Raw genomic sequence first — 17,427 nt, forward strand, 5'->3', positions numbered from 1 at the left:
CTAACTAGGAAACTGGCAACCACGTTGTTCACGCTTCAATGAGTTAATAATCGATGCGGCTTTGTTGTTGCCTGTTGTTTCGACAATTATGCGAATAAAATTGCAACAAGTGCAGAAAATGAATTCAATTAGAAACCGGAGAGACCGCAGCCTGTTGCCAGACCATTTAGCAATACCCTGGAACAGTCTCCCGAAGCAAATGACAGCTGTTTCACGTTTACATCGAATGGCTAATCAGAGAAAAAACAATCGGAAATTCTAGTGAAAATCAATAGAGTTATGAAAGAGAAGGCTATAAATGAAGACAGAGGCAGGTAGAGAAAGAGAGCGAGATGAACATAAACCTGTTGTATCTTTAGTCATCAAGATTGCGACGAAAATTATAATGAGCAAGCGAGTAGGAGACATCGATCGTATGTGTGAACCGGCGATGAAATCATGCAGACCGTCCCCAACCGCAATTCAAGGTTACCGATATACGTAAGTCCAACACCCAAAAAAGTTAGCACCGCTAAGTTGTCAATTTATTAGCCAGGCTCAAAGTTATTTCACAATTAGCCAACGTCAACAATAAATAATACCAGGCAACACGAAATCCAATGAGCAAAATATGATATTTAAAAAGTATTCGACTAGAAGATACCCTGCTCAATTACCAAATGCTTTATCATCTTCACTTGCAAAGTATATATGAAAAACTTCGTTAAGTAGTCGTAAAGCAAACGAAAATGAATTATATCTAACTTATTAGGTCGACAATGCAATAAGCTTATCTTATGCCAACCGAACATATCTTACCCACTTAGTTAGCACTTTACAGGGTATTTAAATTGAAAGTGATTTCTTAGGACCAGCCAAGCAAGACCAGAGCGATAAAAAGAAAAGTATGCAGCTTAAAGGTACAAAAAAATTTTGTTGCTTACCGAAGTGCAGGCAATAAACTTTACGTAAGCGCCCAGTAGATGCGCTTGAAAATGTTTCGCCATGGAACAAAGACCCAAAATTGACAGCTCATTTTTTGTTGGACAAAATTATGACAATTTGCTGCTGCGGCTGCTGTCAGTTATGTCAAATGCGTATCTATCGACACAATTCGTTGACCCACATGTCGCTGGGTCGACAACTGAGTCATTAGGCAGTCATTACAGCGAGCCAAGAGATCTGAGAAATTGAACCCGAGAGACATTCAATCCAATATCAGCCGTAGATCGTCAGGCATTTCAGTCGAGGCTCGAAGCGATTTTACTGTTCTTTTTGATTGATATGCTAAGAAGTGGCTTTCAGATTTCAGATTGTATCTCAATATACGTATCTAAATCTGTAAATTTATCTGTATGTGCGCATGCTGGCTCAACCTCATTTACAGTTGTGTGCCGGCTTTGTCTGGGGGCTAGCCTTTCTCAATAGGCGCTCATTGTATTGTGCGTCCGCAGCGCAGCGGCTTTTCTTCCGCTTTTAACGGTTCATAATTGAAATTGTAATTCAATTTATATTGCCTGTCTGCTTTGTTTGCAACACTTTGCTACACTTTTTCAATTATATTCAATGCACATTAGAAAATGTCTGCTCGGCTCGAAAGTGTTGCCAAGAGTGAAAGATGCAATCACAGCTTTAGCTCCAGATACATTTGTATCTGTATCTGCATCTGTAGTTGAAACTGAAGCTTACTGGCGTGTTTGGCTCAGCAACTGCGCGAATAAATTCGATTTGATTGCACGGGTTTTCCCTTGTTTTTGTTTGTTGTTTAATATTAAATTTCATGCACTTACACCAAGTGCAGCAACAATATTGTAAAAATAAATGAAAAAAGGCGTTGGAAACAACTGAAATGGTTTTACAATGGCGTCTTTTGCAATTAAGAACGCTTTCATTTTTCACTTTTCTTCTTATGCCGCCTTGCATTTTCTCATTCATGCCGAAAAACGTAAAAACTTTTACTGAATATAATTGAATTAAAATTAACACACACAGCACAGAGATATAAATCCGAATACACATCAAGATCTGTGCACGCAGATCTTTAAAGCATCTCGAGTGCGGCTGGCAATGGATAGGTATATAAAATGTTATAATATTATAAACGATAAACGCAAGTTTAGGGGAAATTTTTCACTCGCATAATTGAAGTTTAAAATTGTTCAAAAATATATATATTTCTTTCAAAGACACATATATATTTTCCCTATCCAGAGTTCTACATGCACTGCACTCAAAAATAGAATGAAAAATTCCAGATGACAGAATTTTAAGAAAATGGAATTAATGCAATTGAGAATCTTTCCATCAGTCGCATAAATTACCAAAGCTGAGGCTGAAGTGATAAGCCCCACAGACAATCGCAGCCATAACAATAATGAGGGTCGTCGTGAGGCTGCTCGCAACAATTTTCCCTCAATTATTGATTTGTAGGCACTGCCCCATTTCTTTTCTGTGACTTGGAGTAAGTGAGGAAGGTAGAGGGGGGCTGGGCAGCAAAGCACTTCAATTATCAGTCGATGCATAATTAAGTGCAGGCCCCCGGTTTTGACCTCGACTCGAAAGCTGGGGGTTACGTTGATGTAATAGCAGCGACCAACGGATGTGCCACACCGGTTGCTGCACGCGTTTTGCATGCGTTTAAAAACGCTTACGCAACAATCGCCCGCAAGGCGTGGTTCGTAGAAAGTGTCGCCACATTTGTGGCATAAATTAACTAATTTTATTTTTATGACAACGCTTCAAAGTCATGTGGGTAGCCGAATAATTCACTCGGAATGGTTTATTGATATTGATATCAACAAAAAAAGAGCAGAAATTGCAATTTTCCCCCAACATTTCTACATTTCAAGTGAAGAGCTTAAGGTATTTTGATTAATTTGTAGTCAGCGCTTGCTGTTTGTTTTTGGCAATTAATTGTTATGCGTTTTTAATGCCACTTTGCGTTAATAAGACCCCAAAAAGTATAAATTATATAAGCCCTATATATACATATATGCATATATATACTATATATAAATCACATGTTTGCAGTGCGCACTTAAAAGTTTTGCTGCGTTTTGGAATTTTGCCTTTTGTTTGAATTTTTACTTAACGTTACTTTTGTTTTTGCTTTTGTTGTTGCTTTTATTGTTGCTGTTGCTAAAATTATACATATGTATGTATATAAAAAACTAAGAAACAAAACTTTCTCCCTCGCTTGTCGTGCCAAACTTGACGCACAAAAAGCAACAAGAAAAACGAACAGAAAAAAATCTGTTAAAGAAAAAGAAAAAATATGAAGAAATGTACAACAAGCAGATGATTTACAACATAAATAATAAAATGGTCATTGTGGGCTTTGAGTTATTTGCCAAAGAGTCAGCGAGACAACACGACCATAATAAACACATAAAAGACAACAAATAACAACAACAAGTGTGAGACAGGAAATCGAACTCTATTGGAAAGATGACATCGCATATAAAGACGAAGCAGCATGGATTCGTCTTATTTGTTTCAATTATCGAATTCCAGTCAAACAGAATAAATTAACCAAGAATTTAACTATAATTTTGAGATTTGTTGACTCTGCTTCTTATATGATTTTATCCTAATTGAAAAGACTTTAGACTTTTAAAAGTGTCTGAGTCGAATTTTATTTTCTTTTCTTTTTATATAATTATATATTCAGAAAAAAAAAGTTGAAGCTTGTGTATGGTTATTTCAATTGATCAACTTTGCTTTGCCAGTTTTATTCCAATAAGTAAATGATGCGCGCGGTTTCTGCGCGTCTTCAAATCGCTTCGACAAAAAAAAAAAAAAAACAAACAATTTATGAAGTCAGCTCATGTGTACCGACAGGAGTTGCATTTACGAGCTTTTGCTTATGTAAACAACAAAGCCAGACAATGTAAATATTTAATAAACAATGAAAAACTAAAAGTGCGTGATTTGAAAATGTTTAAAGTCGCAACAAAAACGAAAAAGAAGCAAAAAGTGAAAAGTTGCGGCGTTTTATTGTGCATAATTATTTTGGGCTGAGCTGACTGTAAATTTGACTTCGTAACTGTTAGGCCCGACTCTTCTACCGCCCTACCCGCCCACTTTTGTGCCCCTTCTTCATAAGCTCAACCGAAATATCTAAGCAAGTAAATTATATTAAAGAAAAAGTTCGTGTCAAAATGCAGTTTTTCGTATCAACCGCAAACTTTTTGTGCCTTTGCTTGCTTGTTGCAATTTGAACAAATGTTTTTTTTTTAGCATTTAAAAGTATATATATAAAACACGTGTGTATGTTAAAATATCGTGTAGAAATTTAAATGCAAATTTGTGGCTATTTCTTTTTGTTTTTCTGTATTTTTTTCCTCGCACAAACACGTTTTGTGAAAGCGTCTGCTATTTAAATACATGCTGCATTTGTTGTTTGCTCGCTGGCAAATAGTTAATATATATATATGGCAAATGGTTGTTGTTGGTTGTGGTCGAAGTATCCATCAATGATGATCGAGCCGATGATTGGCCTGCCGCATCGAGATCTTTCGCACAAAAGGCAAACGCCTAGAAAAACACGTTTGTGTCGCAAATTTTTTTGCTTGCTCTGACATTTTCCATTGACTTTGACAATTTCTTTTTCTTTTGGAAAAACACACAACTTCAAGTGAGGGGCCGGCGACTTTCAATGGCATTCTTCACCTTAAACTAAATGTTGTTGCTCCCGAAGCAATTCGCAATACAATGTTATCGTTCATAAGTAATTGTATTGGGATCTGCACAGTTAGGATCTGTAGCTGGAATGGCTCTCAGCCACATGCTGAGAGACCACAGTTGGCAAAGGTCAAACATTTTATGATAACTTAACAAGCCTGACTTAAAGTAGGTAACGTAGCTTGAAAGTGGTAAAAAGCATAAAATTTGTTGATTGAAATGTTAGCTGTTATATAATTTTTATTATATTAATTTTTTAAAATAATTGAGTTTTTGTTTAACAAAGAATACCAATTTTAAAAGTAAAAGTATGTTAAATATTTTATATATACATATATCTTGTTAATGTTAGTTTCTTTTTGAGAAAGTAATTAATAATGATCGATTTGATTGATTTGCTTTTACTCAAATGCTGAAATATTATCTTAAGCTCACTGATCCCCCGAGCTTTATCAAATCTTAAACTCGAATTACAACGAAATGCTTTTATGCAGGCATTTTCATAAATATTTTATACTTTTCAAAATTATTGCTGATAAGAAAACACACTTAGAAATTGATTCGTAACGTTTGAGGTTAAAAAAAAAATTTTTTAATTTGACTTTTCATTGACATATTTAATATATTTTTTAAAAGAAACAAATTTTTATTTATATTAAATATAATTTTTATATATTGACTTGTTTTTGTCAACTTACCCGCTGGGTATTTATGCAAACTGGCAGAAAAATATTTAACCAAAAGTGCAAAAAAATCCAAATATTTTACAGCGTCAGCGTTGAGAACACAAAAATGCGCCCGCCAGGTAAATAAAGAGTATCCAAGAAATTCTAGACGTGTTGTATGTGTGTGTATGAGTGTTGGTGTGTGAAAATGTGCTTTTGTTTTAGTTGAAATGTGAAACCGGCAGTTGAAGCTCGTTGAAATTGCCTACAAATATTGTTGCCAGCAGACGTCGATTATGAAATTGCAGTCAGAACTTTTTAGACTTCATGAACTTTGCGCTAGTGTTGGTCAACCAACTGTTTTGTTGTTGTGGTTGGATTGCACGCGTTAACTCGTTTTTAAGCGCTGGCTAAGTAAATCCAAAGGCTCCGCTCGATACCCTGCAATTGTTATTGCTGTCTATTGTTTGCGTATTTGTTGATGTTCTTGCTGCGGCTTTGAATGACTCACAGACGATTGTGGGGACTGTTTGGAGAGTTCCGCTGTTGATATCGATATCGGTATCGATTTCAATGCGTTCCAAGTTAACTTTTTCTTGCAAAACTTTTGTTTCTTTTTTTGTTATTGTTGGTCCAGTGGCCAGTTGGTTTTTCGTTTGCTTAGAACTTGATGTGAAAATTTGTAAAAAAAATTAAAGTAAACAAATTTGTTTGTGGATATCACTGGCACATTCTTCTTCTCGAAAACTTATATTATTTGCTTGTTAATTTGATTCGGTTTTGTTGCTGTCGATTTTTCTTGATTTTATGTTTGTTTTTTTGTTGTTGTCGTTTAGAAAGTGGGTTAAATTAAACGGCGCGTCTTGGCTACGCTTTATGCAAATTATTTCTCATATGCATGCACAGGTCTCGCGTTTTTTTTAAACTTGTTAGATCCGTGATTTATTTCGATTTTTTTGCAAATATCAACTTCATTCAACTTTGTAATCTTCGTGTTGCTTTATCTCTATCTCTCTCTCTTTCTTTCACTTCGTCGGCTCCTTTCAGTTCGCAACTATCTTATATACAACTTGATATTCCGCTTGAGACGTTTGCACTTCTTCGCGTTTCACTCGCAACTGAATGAAACCCAAACGATCTGCCTGAATGTGACCCGAGACCCGACTAAGCTGCTGCAACGGCTTCGCACAGGTGAGAGAGAGGTAACCGAACACGAAGCTAACTTCAACAACGAAACAATAGCACAAAGAGTAAGACAAAGTAAGCAGGCAGCTTTTTTAACGGTTTTCTTTTGTTACATACGCTCTCCGAAGTGATTACTACAGTTTTACGTCAGCTACGAAAGAGAATGAGAGACGATGAACAAACGGAGCAACTTGCTTGGTTGCTGAGCGATCATTGGGGCTGTATTCAATTTCAACTAGTGTGACCATGTATAACTTGTGAATAAATGTTCTTTTTTTCAAGATCGGTATATACTTACATACTGTTTCTTAACGGAAAAGTACCAAATAAATTGTCAACATTTTAAATTAATTTTTTTAGCTTTCAGCGTTTTTGTGTATTTGATTTTGTTAAACTTTTTTATTCTATTTTTTTTTATTCTATTTTATTACAATTATAGTCAACAAGCATTTAAAATGCTTTAATATTTTATTATATCGCATCCAAATATTAATAGTGATTTGTTTCGAACTTTTTAGTAGTACGCTTGAAAAGCTTACAAATTTACTTTACAATCTTGTGTACTGGTTTCAATAATTTAAAATATAACTGTTGACAGCCGACAGAGTTGCATTCGATGCTCGAATGAACTGAGACCTTAGTGACTCTTTCCCTCTCACTCTCAACGGAACTGGATTTTAGTTCACTTTTTATTAGTCTTTTGTTATCGATAAGTTGTGAGCAGCTATATTAAAAAACTAGTTCACTGCTACCTTTCGTGTAAACTGAGGTGCCTGAACTAATAATACGGCTGCTGACGCGCAGATAAATATAGTAAAATATGAGTTTTAATTCTCTGTTTCTATTTGAAAAGTACAAAACTGCTTAAGCAGCATCCCTAACAAAGTATGTATAGAAATGTAAAGTTGGCGTGCGTATTAAATTAATAAAAGTATTTTGTCCTTGTCAGTTTAATTTCTTTTTCTATTGGTAAAAAAACACAGTTTAATGAAGTTGCAAAATGACAGACTTTAATGAAATCGTTATTGTTTTAAAATGGAGTGGTAAGGAATACCCATTAACGGACCTAACCGACCAGGATACTGTTGAAATGCTGCGTCACGAAATCTTTCGGAAAACCCAGGTCCGTCCGGAACGTCAGAAGCTATTGAACTTGAAACATAAAGGTAAATAATACAACTTTTGAAGCAAACCACACACAAAAATTCTGTGTCTTGTAGGTAAGCCGGCAGCTGACAACATTAAGCTTTCTGCCTTGGAGCTTAAAGCAAATTTCAAGCTGATGATGGTGGGGTCCACCGAAGCGGACATTGAAGACGCCTGCAGTCTACCCGATGACATTGGCGAGGTGATTGACGACTTCGATGACGCCGAAGAGCGGGAGGATTCCGTGGAGAACTCTGCAGTGTACCTGGCCAAAGTGCAGCGGCGTGTACGCGATTATAAAATCGCGGAGCTGTCGCCGCCACGTGAAGGCAAAAAGTTGCTTGTTCTAGATATAGATTACACACTATTTGATCATCGGTCACCCGCAGAGCAGGGTACGGAACTGATGCGGCCGTTTTTGCACGAGTTTCTGGCCTCGGCATATGAGCACTATGATATAGTTATTTGGTCAGCCACCAGCATGCGTTGGATTGAAGAGAAAATGCGCTTGCTTGGCGTCAGTAACAATGAGAGCTATAAGATAATGTTCTACCTCGACTCAAATGCCATGATCTCTGTTCATGTGCCGGAACGCGGAGTAGTGGATGTAAAGCCGTTGGGCGTCATATGGGGTCTTTACAAGCAGTACACACCCAAGAACACGATTATGTTTGATGATATACGACGCAATTTCATGATGAATCCCAAGTCAGGACTTAAAATACGTCCATTTCGACAGGCTCACATAAACCGCTCCAAAGACAAGGAACTGTTGAAACTGTCCACTTATTTGCGCCAGATTGCCTTGTACTGTAAAGATTTTAACTCTCTCAATCATCGTAAGTGGGAGCACTATGATCCCAAGAAAAATTCTTAATGCTGTTTTTGGCATGATGTTAGGTATAAGTTTCGCTTAATTTTATTCAATTAAAATAATTTTAAAACTCAATTAAAAGAACTAGAGTGTGTAACCGCCTTGATCCGCCCAGTGGACGCGTCTAGCCTCTAGGTATTCCTCGTGTAGCCGTCGACGCTCCTCCTCCAGCTTCGCCAGTCGGCGGTATCGCTGCAGCACCATGCCGCAGCCGAAAAGCAACGCCACCTGGCAGATCAGCCAGAGTATGAAGAGCGCGATCAGCAGGCTCTGATTGATGCAGATGTTGTCCAGATGCAGCTGATCATCAATGCCTGCTATGAGCAGAACTCCGCGCTCTCCATACAAGTAGCTATTACTATTTGTCTGGTCCGGCCCGTGAACACGTAGATTATAGTTGAGTGGCAGCTCCACCTGTGCTGTTATATTAGCCTTTGACGCGGCCGTGGACTTGTTCAGCTCATCCGGCAGCATATCCATAACTGTTGATATGTATACCGGATTCTGTACCCTGAGCTGTTCCGGCTGGCGCTCTGCCCGGTCCAGCTGGCGCTTGCGTCGCTGCCAGAGGCCGCCCGAGAGATTGACGCAATTGGTGGGCGCACAACGCTCCACGCAGAAGCGTACCTTCACATCAAAGCTAACATTCGCATTGCCTGAGAATTTGAAGGCGTGAAAGCGCGCGCGGAGCATGTTTTTCGACTGTGTGCGCACACGCTCCAGGGTTGGAAACACGCTTGCATCCGTGGGACAGCCTCGCTCATCTATGAGCAGCACATAGTTCTGATTATCCAGCGACTTGGCCACCAGCGATGTGGCGCGGAAGTCCGGCAACGGCGCCAGCTGTAGCTCGAGGTGCTCGCCCAGTTGCTCCATGCTGTATTCAGCTACAATTTGCAGCTCCAAATTCTGGCCAATTTGCACGTCGGTTGTGCCATGCTGCTGCGAGAGGTCCACTATTTGAAGCGTGATCTGCGGATGCGGATGGGGACCAGTGTTGCTGTTGTAGTGCACCACGCCCTCCTGGGGAAACATGCTGTAAGAGTTCGGTTTTGATTTTCAAGTTCTCATAAAAGGGAGTTGCGCACAGAGTGCTTACTGTTCGGCATATTCTAGAGAGGACTCCAATGCAATGGCGCTGGGCACCTGCTCCGAGCCATCTGCATTGTTATCACGCACGCCCAAGTCGACTGCGGTCGTAGCGTTGTTCAGGATGCAGCCGACCTTGATGAGCCGATCACCTTGGGTTTGCACATTCGCATTGTTCTGTATGACTACCAGTGCGGATATGAAGGTTCTGCAAGCAATGAAATTTGAGTTCTGGCTTAGCTATATATAGGTTGACATACCTGTGATATGTATGTGTCATCTCATAGGCGCGCAGAATACCGCACCGATTCTCCTTGGCCTCGCTGCCGATGTCTAGGTGCAGCATTAAGCTCCCATTGCCCGTGCCGCTCACCTGGCAGTCCTTCGAATGCATGCTGGCGTACATGCGCCCGGTAAACCAGTCCTTCGGCTTGTACCGAACGTTCATCTCATCGCGCGTACAAAAAACCTGCACTGTATGCCAGGAAAGGCAGGTAATTATAAAGGCCCCTTAGAGAGTTTCGCATGAAACTCACCATCCAGACATTTGACTCGACGCATGTAAACCGAGTTGTCGCGCAGCTTAAGGCTACGCGGGCCAAGCGATACGATGTCCTCGGAGTGCAGCAAGCACTCGGAACGGGTGAGCTGATTTAGATAGTAGAAGGATATGCCCTGGCAGTGGAACTTAGACTCGTGTGTACAAAGGGCCTGACACTGTAATACCAAAAAGGTCATCAATCAATCAGCCAATCGATTCGAATCATAAGGCGCGTCAGCTCGAGCGCTACAAACGGGGCGCACCTCTTTTTGGGTTAGGCCCAAATATTTGGATTCCGCGTAGATGAAACTGCTGTTGGCATACAATTCATAGGAGCAGTTGTCGTTCTCAATCGCCCGCTCATAGCACTGGTTTTCCATGTACTCCTCGTCATAGGGCGCCGCCCGAAAGGCATCCGGTTGTATGGACTTGTCCTTGTCACTCAGCGTGCAGCGACCCAGTGTGACGAGCGGCCGTGGGGAGTGTTCCTCATTGCGAAACCTGCGGGCGGGCAGAGGAGATGGAACATTGAGAAGCGTTACAGCTGATGGGTTCCGGACGAACTACAAATGTATCAAGCGATGATTTATGACTTCACACAGTGATATCATAATCCAATGGAAATGCTTTCGCATTAAAAATGCATAACAATGGCAATTAATTTAAGCAGAAACACACTACAAACTGTCAATTACCGCTCACGATTGTTCCGATACGACGGGGCAAACGAGGCGGAGAGGCATTCGAATTGCGTTTCGAAGAAACATCTTTCGGCGCACTCACGACGCGTGACCAGCGTTGAAATGGTCTTTTTGCCATGGAACACCAAGCTGTTGCCTGGAATTTTGGTGAGCGACCAGAGGCGACCTTTGCATGCCTCGGGCACTGCAATAAAATGAATAAGAATAGAGCTGACCAAGGCTGCAGACGCCCAGCGAACGCAACAATACGAATACGAACCCCGCAAGCAAGTCTTCTCGTAGAACATGGCCTCGCCATCGGCCACCAATGGCAGGTCATGCCCGATGGGCAGGTAGCGTGAGCTGCGCTCAAAATACGAGTAGCCGTAGCACTCATCGGTGTCCAGCAGATGTACATAGGCAATGCAGTCCGGATCCTCGTTGCAGCTGCGCCAGCACAGATGGCTCGCGGGCTGCTCGTCGAGCTGACGCTCGCCCAGGCCATAGTCGCCACTGCGTCGATCCCGATCCTTGAAATTGCTGGCAATCGGCGGGGCATAAATCAAATTCCGTTCGCTAAGGTACTCGAGTGGCGGCCGGAATCCGACAATTTTTTGCAACTGCAACTGATGCAGCGGACACTTGAGCAGCAGCGCATCTATAATAGAAAAGTGGAAAATCAGCTTCCAAATAGCTGCGATGAGCCACAAACGCTGCGCATGACTGAGAACCAAACATTCCACAAATTGCACATTACCTGAGCAATATCTGTGTGGGATTGGGCATATCAATTACGCAAAAACCAAATGCGGGCGAGATCACGACTCAAAATGTGCAGTCTATAATTGTTACTTGTTTTTATGATCATCGATGCGAATAATTCGAGCTATCTATGCATAACTGAACAATTAGGCATGCATTTAACTAACAATATGTATAGAAATATATTTGAAAACAATTTGTGTTAACTAAATGATGAATTGTTGAACTGTCATCAGTAGGGAGACTTAACTAAACCTTCGATTTATACTAAGATTATCTACTGTGATATAAGCTGAGATATGCTCAATTTTGCCTACTCATTATAAAAAAACTTTAGCTAAACTCATATGTATATATACTTATGAATGAAGACTTAACTAAACCTTCTAAAATATTAAATTTTGCCTACTCATTATAAACGATATTTAGGTAAAGTCATATATATGTATTTACCTATGAATGCTATAGCTTCAGAGTTTTTCAGGAAATATTTAAATCAATTTTTATTAAACAATTAAGTCATGCACTTACATTTCTAGTTAATTGTTTACGTAAGCCGTCGCACAATAGTAAAGGTTGAGTATTTCTAACATTCAGTCGAGGCATCAGAATCGCTCTCAAGCAAAACTTAAAAGCCGCGCAGCTCTTTACCTCTCGCTCTGTCGCTCGCTCTGCCTCTCTTTCTGGCACCCTATTGTAAATTGATATTGGCTCTTTTGGTTTTGTACTAAAACACAAACATCTTTAGAGTTAACTATGCAATGCAAATTCCAAGTGCAAAAATGTTTTAATTGACGCATCACGCCAGCCAAGCTTGGTTGATAATAAAATATGAGTACATTTGGCTTGACTTTGACTGTTTCAAACTAGAAATTTAGTTGTTTTTTATTGTAAATTTATTATTTCGTTTTTCTTTATATTTAATTTCTGTGTAGGTCTGTCATAAAAAATTTAATTTATATTTAGAAAATTGTGGAAACTTTTGTGTTTTTAATTTGTTGTCATTTAATAAAGGTTATTTGTATTGTTTTTTTTTTTTTTTTTAAATAAATATATTCGTATATATATGTATTTATTGGCTTATAAAATTTAATACATTGCATGTGCCTGACCTGAAGCTGCTCCTTGAATTAAACTAAATTAGGAACTGCGTGTTTTCTATATTTATTTACTATGAACTATTATTTAAATCGAACTATCGACCCATATTTTCTTTTTGTTTTTTAATATGAATTTCTATCTATGCAGTCTTTGATTGAATCCATAATTTGTGCTGACAGCTCTGCCTTTTACTGCCTCAATTTGTATTCTGATATTATAAATACTGAAGTTCAACTATAGTTAATTAAACAAGCCCAAACGAACTGGCCATCCATGTTAACCATGAACCTATTTAAATGCATTTAGGCTATCGACTTTCAAGTCTACTATTTGACTGCAGTAGGTGCCTCTGCACATTGCTGGCCATTAGAGAGAACACGTTAAATTCGGGCAACTGTGTTTGCATGTCAAAATGTAGAGCTTACCACTTGTGTATTGTTGCAGCATCAATAATAATATTATTTTGAATAGCAATTTGCATTGCCAGGGCGTTTCACTCTCTGACTTAGGCATGGTGTTTGTTGTGTTGTGTTGTGTTGTTTGTTTGCTGCTGCTATTGCATTGCAAATTATTATTGATGGACGAACAGTTTGAATTTTTGAATTATTCCGAAATCGATCTGCTGCTAAAATAGAATGTCGTCCGCACTTTTTGCCAATTGGCCCGGCTACGTATGCGTGGAATTGTTTTACACAATTTAACACTTTCAATTTTGTTTATTTGCACACAAACACACCTGGCCAGAGGCCATATGCAAATTAAATAGGCGTCGGGCACTTTGCCCTGAATCTATCAATTAGCCAAATTAAGGCCGGATTGCCCAGTTGATGTTTCAATTATTTACACACACACACACACATGCAAAAGAAATACAATTTATTTTTTATTATTAAAAGCTGCAATGTATTGGTTTTTTATAGAACTTCAATAGTTTTTCGTACTTCCATCAGTCAAATGCATTTGGTACGAGTTTTTGTGCACGTCCGGCGAGCGCGACTCTCGACTTGCAAATAGCAAAGGCTGACTGTGAGGCTGCGACTGCGTGTGCGACTGAAGCCGAGTCGAACGCTTCCCAGTCAGGTAGATCTAACGCACACACACACAGACACAGACACATATACGTTTGTGTAAGTGAAATGAATGCTTCGATCGAGCGTCGACGTCGCGGCTAACCGAGCGTATGAGAAATTTCATGTCAACGTCGACTGCTGCTGATTAGATCGCTGCTCGGCTGTATCCAAAGCAAGTCGCCGAGCCGAATTGCTCGCCGGCTCTCGCTGACAATGTGCAATAAACAAAACTATTTAACGCACAGGCCGCAGCGTAGGGCGTGGCAGCAGTGCGTAGCTCGGGCTACAGGTAACTGCCTATGTATCCATATCTGTATCAACATCTATATCTATATCCATGTCTATGTCAGTAGACAGCGCATCTAGCCATGCATGTAGTTTACTTTTAGTGTATCTTTCGAGTGTTTGCGCAGTTGTGTTCCAGCATCGTTGACATTGTTGCTGCTGTTGTTGCAATTGCTTTGTTGTTGTATTCAATGGCACTTTTAACAGTTCAGTGGTTTTGCCGTTGACAACAATTGTTTGCTGCTGCCGTTGTACAATGATAAATGGTTGATTTACATTTGTAGCTTTGATGTTGATTAGCTTTGTTACTGTAGCAACATAAATGCATTCATCTATGTATCGGACACACACACTTGTTTCTCAACGGCAATTGATTCTTTGGAAATGCTGTTACACACAACGTATACGCAATTATGTGCCACAATTTGTTTACCACTTTTCAATTAGCCATTCGGCAGCTGCGCAATAACGGCCACCCTTTCATAATTACTTACAACCGTGGGGGCCAAATGGCAACGTCTTGTGCGTGACCTTTTGCGGTTATCACTGGAATTTTACTTATTGGCAAGTTGGTCAAGGCCGCCATCAGCCATCAGCTGCGTCAGAGCCCAGATGTCTTGCTTGAGCGACGATGTGCCCACATAGCATAGGTACCTATGTAGATGGAAATGCCACAAGGGCTGACAGTATTATTATTTTTCTGTAATAAATAAGTATATATGTGAGCATGCTCCACTCCACTCCACTCAAGCTCACAAACATGCAATTGCTCAATTTAGCATGCATATCGTATATATATATATTTATATATATATATATATTTATATATATATATATATGTAGCTATAATCGTTAAAGTCTGACAGAGTCAAGAAATTGAATGCAGAAAGTAAGCTGATTCCTTACAACAGCAAAAAGTATTTCATTACTTACTTGCGACTTGTTTAATATGTCGAGTGAATACTGATGAGAGTGCATGAATAATATCCTAGATAGAGTTCAGGTGAACTGGGACGATGTTGTGCTTCACCATATCATATCTTTAGCGAGCTTGGTCGTCTCGGTGATGCGAATTAGCCAACTCACAGTTCTTTGCTTTGTTATGTTCTCATTATATTAACATTATAGATTAAGTTTATCAGAAGATAGTGTCAGGTTTCGTCACTTATTGGCTGGAAAACCAAGTTAAAAGGAGCAGCTAATATGAAGCCAATGAATGAAAACGTGTTCCACAATTCATACTGATTGTATATGTATTTATATAAATGTTTGTTTATGTAATAATGTTTATATAAATGTATGTGAATACTTATATAAAATTCATAATAGAAGGCTAATAAAACTTAACTTATTTATAGCGCAATCGTAATGGCATTTTAGAGACTGAGTTGTTCGATGCTGAGGACGTGTGTTTAATGCTTTTCATATTTTTGCTATAAAATGTTGCTGAATTAAAATAATTTACTTATTTTTTGAGCTTTTCATGAAAGCAAACATAAATAACTTTACATTGCACTTAATCCAACTAATTCAAAATTTTCATAAATCTACAAATATTTGTTGCTCTTATGAATGAATTACACACGTCAAAATATTACACATTTGAAGTCAACTTCTACGAGCCAACTAACATTTAATTGGCCAAGTTATATAAAGCTTTGAACGCAGTTGACTGTATGGGAAGAAGCAAGCTGATTAGCTTAATTAGCAGAAAAATGCATTTTATTGCATACTTTTTATACCCATTGAAAATGGGAATTCAGGGTATATTGGTTTTGCGAAAATGTTTGTAACAAGCAGAAGGGGGTGTGGCATAAAGTGTATATATATATATGAGCTAAGTTCAACTAGCTATAACCATCTTTCCGTCTATCAGTTCGTGTGAATGTGCAATATTTCCTCATATGAGATTATCAATTCTTTTATAGCTGTGTTGTTTGAAATGTATGTATAAAAGTGTAGACTGTTTAGAATATCATCTACTCGCAGAGTTCAGGGTATCTTCAAGTCGAGCAGTCTCGACTGGAGCATTCTTACTTGGTTTTTCTTGCACATGTGCAACTGTTTATGAATTTAGTATCCCGGCAGCTACAAAGGACATTAACTATATAATAAACTGATTAAAATATCCCCTTTTTTACTTTGTTAGCAATTATAAATGCTTACCTTGACTCTTGAGCACTTTGCCATATGCTTTCGCTCGGCTTGATTGTCGCCCTGCGTATACGTAATTATTCATAACCCGTGCACTCTGCATGCAAAGGCTCTATAAATTATTATTGCATGCAAACAACGGAACAACAAATATATACATACATATATTTGTGTGTATGTATATGGAAATATAGGTCGTCATAACTTTCCATAATCACAGGTCCAAATGACGCCATGTTCGAAGGGCCAAGCGAGCACATTTACTAACAAACATGCAACGGCAACAACATCAATGTGCCACTGCAAAATGTGACTTTAAAATTTATGTGGTGTTGCACTGTTGCCTTTAAAAACAAAAGGCCGCGACCAGTTGCAAGTTTATTTGTAGCCGTGCCCGCTCCACAAAGTTTCGCATTTCACCTTGAACTATAAAATTAGTAGCGTGTGTGTGTGCCTGTGCGTGTCTGTGTGAGTGTGCGACTTTGAGTGTGTGTTGTATGTCAGCTGCAAACAACAGACGTGACGTATGAATGACGCATAAAAAATAAATGTTGCCCACAACTGTACGCCACATTTGCAGTTGTGTGAAAGTCTATAAGTATAAAAAACAAGTTAATTGGATAGAAACGACTGCCTCATACTCGCTCAGGATCATCAGCTGTGTTGCATGCAGACTTATGCATGTAGTGCCGTAGAACTTTAAGAACTTATAGTCAATAAATAATATTCGAAAAGCATTTCTGCGGTATTCAAAATTAATAAATTAACTCTTCAAAGATTGCTTAACTAATTGACTTTTGCTTCCCTCATTTATTGGTAAAAACATAGGCAAACATCTGAGTATAAAGCCAACAGAAAGAAAGATACACAAAACATAGAAAGAGAGTGCAAAAATGCAGCGATGGTGGGTGAGAGAGAGGGGGCTGAAGGGCTAAATTTAGATTGATTCCATGTCTACAAATCAGATAAATTCTATTTGCCTATCGGCTGTTTTTTCTGCGTCTCGTTAAGGTGTGAATCAAAATTAAATCCAACCTTGTTGACATAACCCGAATGTAAATCAATATAAAAACGTTTCAATAATTAAGATACATATTTTAGTTAATTTGTGGTAATAACAGTGTACAATTAAGCGGGTATTAGCGTGGTTGACAAACATTGCCTGCTCGTACATAAATTAATTTTGCAAGTCTTTGTGCAATTTTCGAAATTG

The 17,427-nt window shown here is 38.9% G+C and overlaps 3 protein-coding genes across 3 annotated transcripts in view; 1 reads left to right on the forward strand and 2 right to left on the reverse strand.

Annotated features, from left to right (window-relative positions):
- Positions 1-6,383, reverse strand: part of LOC111599555 (serine-rich adhesin for platelets) — a 34,455-nt gene extending 28,072 nt beyond the window's left edge. Inside the window, exon 1 of the mRNA XM_023315222.2 lies at positions 5,361-6,383. The gene's annotated coding sequence lies outside the window, so the exon portion shown is untranslated. The remainder of the gene's footprint in view (positions 1-5,360) is intronic.
- An 874-nt stretch (positions 6,384-7,257) lies between these two features.
- LOC111599596 (ubiquitin-like domain-containing CTD phosphatase 1) lies at positions 7,258-8,550 on the forward strand. Its single transcript, XM_023315279.2, has 3 exons — positions 7,258-7,397; positions 7,462-7,678; positions 7,733-8,550. Exons 2-3 carry the CDS (start codon positions 7,513-7,515, stop codon positions 8,533-8,535), a joined length of 969 nt encoding a protein of 322 aa, XP_023171047.2. The 5' UTR covers positions 7,258-7,397; positions 7,462-7,512; the 3' UTR covers positions 8,536-8,550.
- LOC111599595 lies at positions 8,531-13,238 on the reverse strand. Its single transcript, XM_023315277.2, has 8 exons — positions 13,131-13,238; positions 11,123-11,500; positions 10,858-11,047; positions 10,426-10,663; positions 10,158-10,338; positions 9,882-10,095; positions 9,632-9,829; positions 8,531-9,568 (listed from the first exon to the last, which is right to left on the reverse strand). Exons 1-8 carry the CDS (start codon positions 13,216-13,218, stop codon positions 8,617-8,619), a joined length of 2,439 nt encoding a protein of 812 aa, XP_023171045.2. The 5' UTR covers positions 13,219-13,238; the 3' UTR covers positions 8,531-8,616.
- Positions 13,239-17,427: the final 4,189 nt, after the last annotated feature.

This window comes from Drosophila hydei, unplaced genomic scaffold, assembly GCF_003285905.1.
Source record: "Drosophila hydei strain 15085-1641.00,03,60 unplaced genomic scaffold, DhydRS2 tig00008121-arrow-pilon, whole genome shotgun sequence".
Classification (NCBI taxonomy): Eukaryota; Metazoa; Arthropoda; class Insecta; order Diptera; family Drosophilidae; genus Drosophila; species Drosophila hydei.